This window comes from Leuciscus leuciscus (assembly GCF_965113295.1).
Source record: "Leuciscus leuciscus genome assembly, chromosome: 17".
NCBI classification, from domain to species: domain Eukaryota; kingdom Metazoa; phylum Chordata; class Actinopteri; order Cypriniformes; family Leuciscidae; genus Leuciscus; species Leuciscus leuciscus.
The window spans coordinates 7,139,669-7,153,051 of record NC_138741.1 but is presented as its reverse complement, the minus strand read 5'-3'; the positions used below and the strand labels follow the sequence as shown (position 1 = coordinate 7,153,051).

Sequence of the window (13,383 nt, the reverse complement as noted above, 5' to 3'; positions counted from 1 at the left end):
AGTGTTTGTGCTGCCTTAAAATTTTAAGTTAAGTCCACTCAAATATCCAAGTTGTCACTAGTACAACTTCACATTTCAAGTTGACTAAACTTAAAATTTTAAGGCAGCACGAAAACTTGCTTTTTTAAGTTTACAGTATGATTAGTAATTAAAACCTCAGAGAGATTAAAGGGGAACTTGGCAACTCTAGCCATTTCTTCGCTGATTTTCACTTTTGTTGCCGCATGTTTTCTCAACGAGCTCCCCCTACAGCTGTGGGGCGTATATTTCACACTGTCATAAAAAAAACTCACTTGCGGCACCGCTGCTCATGTGCATTTGTTATTATCGGAGCCGGCCAACTTTATCGTGTGGAGTTATGTCTACCAAGGTGGGAAATACATCAAACACAGTATCATATGGCGTGTGAGTTTATGTCGAATTGCCGTAAAGCAGTTTGTGTTTCTTGCTCGTTCTCGCTTCTCACATAGTACTAGAGAAACGAGTGCAAGCGGGACAACAAGCGAGAGTAACACATGGAGAAAGACTGAAAATGTACAGTACAGACTCATTCAGTTCATTTTCTGTTCGAACCCACGTCTGAAACTGAAAAACAGATGGAGAACAGTAGGAACGGATGGGGCAAGAGATCAGAGGAGAGTCCATTCTGCACCACTTCAGCATGCCGAATTCCCTCCTCCTCCAAAAGGGTGAGAAAGACAGATCTTACTAGGAAGAGGTCTCTTGAGGCAGGCGCTGAGAGTCGCAGCCAGGCCTTCGGGCTCTGGAAGTCTCTCCAGTCAGTCACACAACTCATAGCACAGAGGCTTCACCACCAACACAACATTACAGGCCTCTTACACAGCATTACAGCACATCGTATTATCCCGCTCAACTCTCTTCATTAGCCCAATTGGATCCTGGGATTTCCATTTGTAAATGGGGAGCTTTTTAGATTAGCCGGTGTCTGCCCATTATGAAACATTTTCCCAATGTTCCCCCAATGCTGCGATTAGCTCCTGTCTGTCAGGGTGGAAATGTAAACTTTTCAGAACGTGATTCATCCGTTTAAGCCCTTCACAAATATTTTCCACAAGAAATGATGAAAAAGTGTCAACCAAGCAATCCCTGATTAAATGTAAACCAATGAAACTACAGTATGCAGAAACCTTCTAAGTTAATCCATTGATTGACCATCAACATGGCTGTAATGAACAAGCTGGACTTGGTATTTTATTAAAACAAGCTGTTTGGATCCAAACACGATTTTATTTTCGGGGAGTTTAAAAGAATAATTCACACAAAAATGATCACTCAATTTTTAAATGTTATTTTCACTTCTCATATTCAAACCACCACTTCCGTCCATTACAAAAAGTTATTGTGTGTCTTAAGACTTACAGCATTCATGTTGTATACTACCTTTAGACCAGCATGTCTACACCAGGCATGATCGTTGTCATATTGCACTGCAACAGCTTGAGATTTTCTACTCTGAACACGTCAAAGAGAACTTTCCAAAACCATTTGTGCGTTTGTTGGGAAGTAGAGAAAGCATGTGGAGTTTGTCAGAAATAGAATGAGGCATCTGTCTGTGTCTCGTCTCATCATCGACCAGTAAATTAGAGAAAACATACTTGATATTGCAGCTATGAATATTGTTTCTCTTTCTCAGTGGATGGTGGCTGTTCCTCTTCCTCAGGCATGCATTCACAGCCACAGATGCAAGCACGTTCAGGCAGCAAATTATGAAAATGTGGCTCTGTGTCCTCAATGGCGTCGCACTCCTTTAATGTGGCACAAAATTAGAACCGGAGGGAGAAGGAAGACAGGTCCGTTTAATTGGAAACACTGCTCTGGGCACACACACACAAACACACATCCACTCACTTAGAGCAACTCATCACATGAAAGGTAAGATATCATCTCACCCTTTCTGAGGGTTTTTTTTTTTTTGTACAATGAGACATATTTTTTCAGAGCCTGCAGGCATTCATAAAGGTGTTTAATTTGTGAGTTTACCTCACCATTATTTAAATAGACCTATACAAGTATCAGAAAATGAGGCTATTCCTATGTTAAGCTGCAAAGCTAAGGATCTTTTATGAAACGGCTGTTGGTCATAGTATCTTTAGTATCTTTTGATATTCCAAAAGGATCACAGTGGTCTTATCACAGTGTGGCCTGTTGCTCAGTTGTACAAATGATTGAATGCAGACGGATATTTTATAAGCTGGTCTTAAACAGTATGCATGAGTGATATAAGTTACAGCTACGGTCCAGACTACTCGCAAAAGTTGGCAAAATCCTTCTTTTTTTTTTGCTTGGATCTGTTTTTTACATAACAGTGAGAACAGCACAAGCCACATGGAAACTGTTCTTTTCGATTCTGATTTGGGCCACTTACGTACATGGTCATATATCAGATACAGGTCTGAAGTTTTGCAATGAGACCTCAGTCTGAACGGTCATATCACAATTCATCATTCATCACAATTCTGCGCTGATGGGAGTCACTCCAAAGATTTTACATACTGGAAGTTCGGTCACTCAGTGAATATGGAAGATGGCAGTGAAGTTAGTCGGTGGACGGTGAGCTGTTACACTCATAAGTATATATCACTCATAAGTTACACAGCTCTCTATACAAGCAAAACTTGGAAAAACTGTACAAGAAAAAAATTGTCTGCTTCCTCCCTCCTTCCTTATGGCCTACACAACAAATTCACTGGCTTCAGCAGCACATCACCTTATAAATGAACGCTTAAACACTTACTTCAATAACTTCTGTGTTTTTTTCTTTTGCGCATGTGGGTCAGTTTAGGAACGTGACCAGTTCACACTCGAATCTGATATTCCACATTTAGAAAATAATCTGTACAGCCAAAAAAAAAAAAAGAAAGAAAGAAAAGAAAAAAGAAAGAAATTGTTTGGCAGCTTGTCCTGTTACTAAGATGTTCAAATAATGTCTTCTTTGGTATTATTTTATACAGAGCTGTTCAACTGTGTTTCTTGAGGGCTAATGTCCTGTAGACTTCAGCTCCAACTCTAATCAAACACACCTGATCAATGTCTTAAGCAGGTAAGATTGATCAGGTTTGGAAGTAAACTCTGCAGGACAATGGCCTTTCAGGTGTTGAAGAACTCTGGTCTATCACTTGTTCCCAGGGAGAAAGACCTACCTATAGTACGATTAAACAACTTCTGTCCTGGACCCTAAAATTGTAAGTTATGGGCCTTTCCTAAACTACAGAGCTGGTGGGAGCAACTTACGGTGGAATTGATAAATTAATCAAAAAATATATACCTTGGTTCAATTCTCTACACTATGAAAATTAGTTTTTTTGGGGGGGAGTTAATTTGGTTGAACGCATTTGTCACTCATGGAAATGACCAAAGTCTACATGTTCAGAATAAGATTATGTGTTCAGGTATCCACAGGCTTTCAAACACACTCACATACAGTACACACATTGCCTACACTGAAATCATCAAAGGGACCCAACCTACTGTCTTGAAGCACTCTAGCCGGTGGATACAATTCATCTATTCATTCAATGACTCCTCCATGGCCTCATTCCTATCAGGGCTTTCCAAAGACACCGGGAACAACACAGACATGAGCTGCTCAGTATCACCCCCAGTACAGCAGCCCATAGTTTTCATCTCTTCCCCCTCAACCAGCTTCCAAAGCCCACCCCAGACAGTCAACCACAGCTATGTGGGTCCAAGGCCAGGGATTAAACACAGGTTCAAGAATCAATCCAGAGAAATGGAGACAATCTCTGCCTCAGCCTAATCCCTCTCATATCTCGTTCCATTGTTCAGAGGTTTAATGAAGAAAGATATGAGGATATGGAGAAGGCAGACTTTAGGAAGAGGGATGATAGTGAGGCAGATGACAGGTCTTTGGGGATTGTTTGTAGGGTCAAAAACAGAAGGGTTATATTGGAGCGCAGTGAGAAGATAAGGGCCAGGCAGCATCTCGTTTTCTTCTGGCAGAAAGAGATTCAGTACAGTTTCTGAGATATTTGGTCGAGTTACATCAGGAGAGGGATGTCCAGTCCTGCACCTAAACGGCCACCTTCCTCCAACCCCACATCTAAACTGACAAATCAATGTCTTCAGGATTTTTATAAACTTCCAGGCAGATGTTTTAGAGCAGGTTGGAGCTAAACCCTGCAGGAAGGTGGCTCAACTGGAGCAGAACTGGACAACGCTGGTACCTTCATACACAAATTCATACAGTCATTGACTGACCGGGCAGGAAGACAGTGGCCTTCGGTTACAGACACAAGAAAAGCATGTCTAAACAGAGAGTGATCTGCCACACTGGACAAGTTTCATTTCTTCCAGTCTGAAATGTGACGCATGCCAATTCCACATATTGTGTCTCCATCCTCCTCCACTGTCCTCCATCCCTTCCTTCCACTCCCTCAGCAGGAGGAAGTAGAGGAGATTGGCCCCGCAGCTAAAGCCCCCTTTTCAGGCCCACTGCTGGCGAGGTCTATCGGCAAAGCATAGGGAGCGGAGGTGTCGCTTCTGCTATGGCATTTCGGACAGTATCTACTTCTCTCCGGGTGCGGAGGAGAAAGGAGAAACAGACGGGGTATTATCAGAGAGGGATGAGAGCAGCGAAGGCATTTTTGTCTTTTTATTCCCCTCCTAAGCCTCGGGCTTTGCTCCCAATCCGATTGGTCGATACAGCCAGGGATGTAAATGAAATGCAAAGAGGAATAAGGCTGGCTTCCCATGTTATGTGTGTGTGTGTGTGCAACTGCACTGCTCTCTTTGGCTCCTTCTCAGAGTTTACCACTCGTGGGCCTCTCTCTTACCTTCCCTTCTTTTGTCTCCAAGTCCCTGTGCTGCGATTTCATTTCTGTCTTGTCAGTGTCCATTCGCCTCTTTCTAGCTCTTCCCGTCTAACTCTGTCCTATCGTGCCATGTACACCATCCTATGTACTTATTACTTCTCGCTTGCTTGTCTTTGCTCCCTCTCCCTGGCTGGGTTCTCAGCTCTTATCTGCTCAGGCACCCCACATTCCAGTGTTGCTGTGGCTCCCTGCCTGCATCCACGGTCACGGCGATTCCATGGGTTCACACAATCCCTCAGATGAGAGAGAGGCAAAAAAACAGGGACGGAGAGGGACTGAGAGAAAGCAGCTCAGTGGAAGAAGAGATGAATGTACATGAGAAAGGGAAATGTTATATATATTGTGATAAGGTGTAGCTGACATCCTGAACTCAGGATGAAACCATTCTTCAAGAATCCCAAACCAGCTGATTGTCGCTGCCCTCCCCTTAATAACGTATATCATCGTTTCTGTAAAGGTTTCGTCTTTTACACTTGTCATCAAGTGCCGACAACACAGAATCAAATTTAGTTTATCTTACAAAGTAAGCAAAAACGCAATCAGAATGTAGAGTTCAATAATCGTTCAGAATCAAATAATAGTTGGCGGACTCCCTAGGGGACTGTTGAAGACCTCTGCATTAAAGAGAATTAGAACTGTTTTGGAAAATGATGGGGAAGAGACAGAGCAGGAAAAAAGCGACAGGGAAAAGGATGCTGCATTTTCAAATCTGTCCCAGATTAATGGGTCATTCTTAATCTCTTATGGTTGTGCCCACCCTCCCTCAATCTCAATCTCAGACCTTTGTGATCCTAAAGTGAGAGAGAGACATGCCTGACAGCAGGGGGCAAAGAATAATTACTCAAAAAGAGAAGAGAGGGAAAGATTGATAGAGGTGAGATTTGAGGTTCAGCACACCTTTGATCATCAACTCAATGGATATTAACATATTGAAAGTGTGAAATTTTATTACAAAAGAGACACACACACACAGATATAGCAAATTCTATTAGGAGTTCCACTTCAGAAGTTTGAGTCCCTTACATTCACTGTGGAAATTCTCCTCATGTTGGACAGAAATTGGCAAAGGTTAACTATAACAATGAAATAACAACAGCCATATTCTATGGAAAACAATAGGTCTTGGGTGTTTGACTTTAGCATGTTGAGGAAATATAATGAATCCCTGATTTTTGTAAAACTGACCAATAAATCATATTGTTAATGAAATTAAACTAAATGAATGTTACAATGATGCGGTTATGGATAAGTAGCTCATACCCTACAATATAAAAGTTCTTAACTCATGGGGACATCAAATGGGGACATATTGACCCATTTTAGCATTTTGTGTTTGTAAAATACACATTAAACATGGTCTATGTATTTTCTCTTTATGGCTCTTTATATTTATAACCCTCCCTCTTACCTTCTTGTGCTATCTACACCTATGTGTCGTAGGTGTTTTAAGTGTTTTGAAGGCTCTCTGAGTTGTTTCAGACAATTTGTGTCACTTCCTGTGTCAACCCTTCCGTCTGTCTCTGAGTTTGTCCCGCTCTTTCCTGAGGTGTGTGATGATGGAGCGGATGGCTTTGCTCTGGGGATCGGTGGGTTCTCTCTGAAGGTAACGGCTGAAGTGGCGGATGCTGCGACTCAGGAGGGAATCCAGACCGTAACCTCTGCCCCCTGATTGGAGAAGACGTTCTGCGGCAAGAGCCAGGTTCTTATCCCAATTCGCTGGGTAGTCTACCTGGGCATCCACTATTTGACAATACAGCTGTTAATAAAAAAATACCACAAAGATTTCAATTAATTTAACTTAAAGATAATGTCGTCTATAATGTGTGTTTAACTGCTTACTCAATGTTGTTTTATAAAATCCTTTTAAGTTTTATACAAATATATAATATATTTGTATAAGATTTAAAAGGTTATTTGCACAAGACAAATAATCTCACGTGACGCATCATGCTGACAAACTACATGTTCATTTCCTGAAGGTAATAGCAGAGCTTGCAAGGTAGTAGCAAAAGAAAAGTGTTAAAGGTTTTAGGTAAGCTTAGGTTTTAGGTTTTGATTCTGTGTATAATGCTGCATTAGTGCTGCTTTGCTGCTGTAATGATGCTCAGTGTGCATCGTTTTCTGACATTAAAACATGAAAAATTCAACATGCACATTTCTATTGGGTGAATTTTGGATGGTGAACATTCTAGCAAAGTGTGCCAAATGGAGACTTTCAATCTTCAAACTTAAAGTTCTTATTAAAATATTTAAAATGAAATGCACACCTAACTGAAATTATCAACAAAAACAAAAAAAAGAGTTTAAACCAAACTAAATTTAACTACAAAAATCTGTTAAAGTCATAAAAAAATGCAAGTAGCGACAGATTTTTATTTCAAATTGTGATGTACACCCAAATAAATCTATGGAAGCTTGTTTCCTCCACAGAATAAAATATGCGAATATGTTATATCACAATTCTAACTTTTCCTCTCACAATTTCAGTTTGTTTTTTTTTCTCAAAAAGAGTTTTCATTTCATTTTCTCAGAATTGTGATATAAACGATTGCGAGAGTCATAAAGTCAGAATTGTGTGATATATTTTCCTTCAGAATTTGATTTGATAACTCATAATTGTGACTTTATATCTCACAATTCTGAGAAAAGAAGTAAGAATTGCAGGACATAAACTCAAAATTGCAGGGGAAAAAGTCAGAATTGTGAGATAAGTCAATTACCTTTTTTATTTTTTATTCAGTGGCAGAAACAAGCATCCATATAAAACAGATTATCAAAGAAGAAAACATTTGTTGCTTGGTTTTATGTATCGGTTGTTGATTGGATTTTGAGATATGGGGCTATCAAAAATAGAGGAAGATGAGCTTAAGCTTGCAGGGGCAGGGTTTAAATGAATTTTAAAAAGTCCTACATACGTCACCAGAGCGAAGTCTGTCATTTTCACTGGAAGGTCCAGTTATGACATTTTGATTAAACATTACAAGGTCAAAAAAAGAAAATTGTTCACAATAAGACATTTAACATGCATTTAGAAAAGGATAAAGGGAAAAAAGGATTTCATTTCACGCTGACTTCAAGAGGAAAAAGTTGAAAATATTGACATTACATGAATATACATTTATATAGCGCTGTTTTGCAAGCACTGTAATTCCAAAAATGTATGATTTAATTTCCTACTCACATAGTAAGACAGCTCATAGAGACGGGCCTGCTGTTCTCTTTCCATGTTCTCAGCCAGGTCAAATAGGAAGAAGGCTGTCTTCATCCTAAAAAGTAAAAGCACCTAAGTATAAACATGTAGCTATATATGAAGATCTTGTCACTAAAACACAAGACCGAACAATGAAGCTGACAGTGATGAGGGAAGTATTACCTGGCCTGCCACATCTCCTCATTAGCAACTCTCTCCCAGGAGCCAGGGTGGAAGCTGATAGGGTGGAATAAAACAAAATCTATGTAATGTCATTTAATTAGCTATTTAGGGTGTGTTCACACTTGGCATGTTTGGTTCGATTAAAACGAACCCTGGTGCGATTGCTCTGTTAGTGCGGTTCATTTGAATAAGTGTGAACGCTGCCATCCGAACCCTGGTGCACCAAACAAACAAACAGAGACGAGACCGCTGAAAAGATGGGTCTCGGTCCGCTTCCAAACCAACTCTGGTGCGGTTCAAATGAAATATGAATGCAACATGGACCAAATACATGTAAACGAACCAAAAATGAAACATGATGTCACAAGATGTGACCCTAAAAAGGACAGAATGCTCAGTACAGGCATCAGAACCGCGTCTCCTCGCAGCAGATCTGTGTTTGTGTGTGTGACGGAGGCATTCCTGCCACTGTTTTGACTCCTTTACACATTTTATAAGCTCTTCACGAGTTCTCAGCTGGTCAAAATCCCATCACATGAAGGCTACGCACACACAGCGAGCGCATTTAGCCCAGCACACAGCATTGTTTTGGATGTTCGGTAAGAAATAATAATAATAATAAAATCCGACCAGTCAGGTTGTGAACATATCCATATGCATTTAGGTTTGGTGTTAAAAATGGCAATGTGAACGCTAAGCGGACCAGAACTAAATGTTGTTGGGGTTTTTTTTGGTCTGAACCAAGCGAACCGAACTACAAGTGTGAACACACCCTTAGTTAATCATCTGGATATTACGTCAAAGCTTCCTCTATGTGATCCTTTCATAACATAACAAGTTGATGAAGAGTAAAGAAAGAAATCATTTTGTACGCATTATTACTTTTTATGTATATTCAGATTGGCATCAAAGCAGTCTTGTCGAGTACAGACTTGAAATACAAGCCAATAATCCAGCGAATCATATTCTGCATATCTTCAAACCATACAACAGCTGATCTTCAACCTCGCCTGTCTTTGGAAGCTCTCTCTCTCTCTGTCTCTCTGGTGAACGACCCATATATTTCTGCATTTCTTCCTTTCCACTACATCGCTCATAAACGTGCGGCCTCTCCTTCAAAGGAATATTTTAGCGTGTGACTTCCCCGCTAATATTTGGCTGGCAGGCAGGGATGGACACGCTTGTAGTGGGTGAGAGGAGAGTAATGTCACACCATTCAACCCCGATTAACTTGCTGAATACCAGCCGGCTGCAGAGAGCCTCAGTGCTGGAGACTAGAACTAATTTCACTTTATACACAGATATTGACACGCCGCAGTTTAGAAAGTCATTAGGGTGGGGTCAGCGGACTAATAACGACTTTGAAGCTGGAAACGAAGGCTGTCTGCACAGCATGGAGTCAGAGCAGTGTTTAAGTACACTTTAATATCGGTGAAAACACTTCAGTGGAGATGCATGAGGGGTGAGAATAATGCTGGGGCGCACCTGGTAATGATGCTCAGACTAGTGATGAACCTGACAGTAAATTGACCAGTATCATTTCAAACGTTTATTTACATATGCATTTATTCATTGGGCACATGCTTCATTTTATCGGTATGTGTGTACCCTTGGAATCAAACCCATAACCTAAGCAATTCTAGCCACAGGCTAAACCAGTTCTCTACAGTATACTGCCCTAAAAAGGCAACAAGCTGAGCTGACATTGGAGTTAAGAAACATTGATTCAAAAGTTTTGGAGCTGAATTTTTTATCAACCTCATAATTTATTTATTTTACAAAATCAGAGCATAGCTGAGCCAAACCTGGCTGTTTGACAAAATGTTTAATTGATCATCTTGCCTATATAGGGAACTACATAGTAGTTATTCTCTCCATTATCATAATGTTTCTATCTCATATTATATGGTTAAAAACAACTGGAGCATGGACTTTTGAAGTAATAGCCATGTTTTTTGGACATGCACCATGGAAGTACCAACCTTATGTATCATGTGAATGCTATGATACATGAAAAAGGTAATTATTTAGTATCATGGTATATATTATCAAGCCAGGCTGGAAACACGTGACTCTGCCTACATTTCTGCTAAACCTAGAATACGACGCTCCAAGTAAAGTTTGCGGTGACTCGTTCACAAGAGGCGCTATAAGCCATTTCGTTTTTTTCTCCATTGCAAATTAAGTTTTTTTTTTTTAACACCCTAGTGTCATGAAAAAAAAGTGTCTGTGGGTACATTTTGGCAACATGACATTGCGACGCTTGTGGCATGTTTTACGACCCAACAGTGTGAAATGTCCAGTGACTGTCACTAAACAGCTTGTTCAATTTTCTCTGACTGCTTTATGTTGTATTATGTTGGTTGTTGTACGTATCATGGCAGTTCGGAAATGAAATGCCCGGTGAGTGGTGCTAAACGGTTAATGCTGTATCATGTGAGCTACTGAGCAAGTTTACTCATCAGAAAAGCCATATATGGAGCTGGTTATGTGATGCAAATGTCAAAATGTATTAGTTTACAAATCATGCATTATGGTAAAAGTGTTTTAAAGGTCATGACATAGTATTGTGCAAGGAACTGTACAAATTTAACTCTTAATTTATCAATAATCTGCTCCTTTAATCATAATTAGTTTGAAACTGAATCAAATTTGTTGGCATTTTACTGCATCTAGTGTTTCTAGTGCATCTAGAAACATTTCAATCTACATATTAACAGAACATATTATGGCCTACAAGGTCATAAAAGTCATTCCCTAGTTAACCACAAACAAAAATGACGTGCTACCTGTCATGTGGCTGGCTCCAGTTGTAAAGGTCAAGTGTTTTTTGGGCCCATTTTTCAGGGTCAAAAGGGGTCTTGACAGGTACCAACTGCTCACAGACGCCCCAGGGCCAACGAGAGAAACTCCTCTCCCAGCTGGGGTCACCCTCGGTTAGACCGATGCATACAAACACAGGCCTGCTGTAGACAAACCCAGAGCAAAGACTGACCATCAGTCAGAACAACATGGCATCGCTCTGAGTGCAGAGTTTTTAATGAGTGGGTAAAACTTCATAATAATGTTCATTAGTAAAACTATAACAACACATGTTATTACATGATATAATGCTTTACTGATTTATGTACATTCAAATAATGACCTACTGATCTACAGTCAATGTACATTCAAATCGCAAATGAAGTTGCGATATATATTCATTATTAAAGGTACATAAACCAAAGATCTCTTTATGTGGTATATAATGAACAGTAACATTGCTTGTTGTTGTTATAATGTTAACACTTAACTTATTATTAAACATTGCTGCTATAGAGTGTTTGGTAATACTGTATTTTACTGTGTCCTTGTTACACATTATATGTAGTTACTATAGAAATAACTATAAATTATGCATAATTACATGCAACTAACCCTAAACCAAAACCTAATCCTAACCCTATAGTAAGTAGACATAGTTAATTAATATTACTCTTTAACACAGACATCTTCAAATAAAGTGTAACCGAGTGTTTGGCTGCTGTTTGTTACCGAGCAACATGTTTAATAGCATGTTTAATAGGAAAACTAAAATAAATTGGTAAAATAAAAAGTATAAATCTATACTTTCATCCTCTGCATAATCCAGCCTAGATGAAACAAAATAAAAAAAACATTAAAATGCTATAGAAACAGGTACTATTACATGTAATATTATAATAATTGAAGTATTGAGAAGTAGACTGGGAAAGCTTCTAAGCCTGTCTGTTTTGTTAGAGCCATTACAGATCTTGAATCATGGGATACACCTGGCAACTGTCTCTCTTAACTAAACAAGCAGATTGCTGCTTGTTTTTCTCAAGTATTTATTCCTTATTCTCTCCGTTCTACTTCCCAGGGAAATGATTGTTGTGTTTATTGCCCCCCTCTCAGAGGCCGGGAGCTTTACCAAGGAAATACTGCCGTCTGGTGGAGGGAGGCAGGACAGATTGTGCATTTGCTTTGCTCTTCCAGTGTGGTATAAGGGCTAATAGAAGATGTGTAATTGGTTTGTTAAACTCTAGTGCATTCAGCAAATAGTAAAAATATACAAAAATTACTATTTAAATGAGAAAGTCAGTGGATATACATTGAGGGCCTTTGAATGTGAACATAGTCCAATGTGTGTTAATCTTACTGCATATTGTGCTTGAGAAACTGCTCAATGCTGAAGGTTTTCTTCTCTGTGCTGTTGACCGGATCCCACCAGCGGCCAGGAAACGTGACTCCAGGCAAGTGCTTCTGGAGTTTTGCCACATACCAGCTATACGTCATCATCTGCGTAAATATAATGACAGTTTTTACAAGTTTACAATTGAAAAACAGTGATAGAGTAGTATATATATGGCTGAAATAAATGAGACATGCTGGATTACGGACCTCCTGGTCAACAAGGCTGAGGTCGGGCCGGAGACCCTGGCAGTAGTGGAGGTAGCGAAGCGTGTTTCCCGGGAGATCACCACGAGTCAGAACCAACGAGCCCTCCGGAAATGACATCACAACCTCACGAGCAAACCTGTCCACGACGTCATTACCGCTCTGATCACACTCTCTGTCCACACACACACACACAGACAGAAAAAAAACACTTTGAAAATACCAAGTATAAAATGTAGCATGAAAACACTTGAGTGGCAGTCAGGGGTTAAATTGCGTGACAACAGCATTTTGTATAATGTATAATTATCTATATACAGCAGAGTTTTTTTTTTACTCTTTGATGCCAAGGACCCCGAATCAGAGTTATTATCATTACCTAAAAAATAAAATGATTATTTAAAAAAATATATTAATAAAAAAAATTTTTTTTAAAAATAAAATTACTATTAAAAATATTTTTGCTACACATGAAATAAAATAAAACAAATATTTGCAAGAAAAACGTTGTAAAAATGTAAAACAAAAATAAATGGAAATAAATAAAAATAAATTATTGCTAAGTAGTGATATTTAAAAAATAAAAATGACAAAAACACATTAAAATGATAAAATAATATATAAAATAAAATTATATTAATATAAAATATAAAATTATATTTTTAAAAAGCCGATTCAAATATGAATAAAAACTATAATAGAATATAAATTATATTGCCCCAAATATGATCCTCTTAAGAGAGGCTCTTCCTACAATAT

At 39.1% G+C, this 13,383-nt stretch overlaps 1 protein-coding gene and 1 long non-coding RNA gene across 4 annotated transcripts in view; both read right to left on the bottom strand.

Moving 5' to 3' along the window:
- The window catches only part of LOC309479732, a 193,993-nt gene that overhangs the window by 147,217 nt on the left and 33,393 nt on the right, over positions 1 to 13,383 (bottom strand). The gene's annotated exons all lie outside the window — the stretch shown is intronic.
- Positions 5,775 to 13,383, bottom strand: part of tmem260 (transmembrane protein 260) — a 40,251-nt gene continuing 32,642 nt past the window's right edge. For 2 of the 3 annotated variants that reach the window (XM_082143775.1, XM_082143776.1), the window contains 6 exons: positions 12,628 to 12,799; positions 12,386 to 12,525; positions 11,016 to 11,192; positions 8,227 to 8,280; positions 8,035 to 8,119; positions 5,775 to 6,609 (listed from right to left, as the gene is read on the bottom strand). In XM_082143775.1, the coding sequence (XP_081999901.1) occupies positions 6,355 to 6,609; positions 8,035 to 8,119; positions 8,227 to 8,280; positions 11,016 to 11,192; positions 12,386 to 12,525; positions 12,628 to 12,799 (883 nt within the window). In that variant the 3' untranslated portion in view covers positions 5,775 to 6,354. The remainder of the gene's footprint in view (positions 6,610 to 8,034; positions 8,120 to 8,226; positions 8,281 to 11,015; positions 11,193 to 12,385; positions 12,526 to 12,627; positions 12,800 to 13,383) is intronic. The other variant, XR_014199332.1, reaches the window with a different exon arrangement.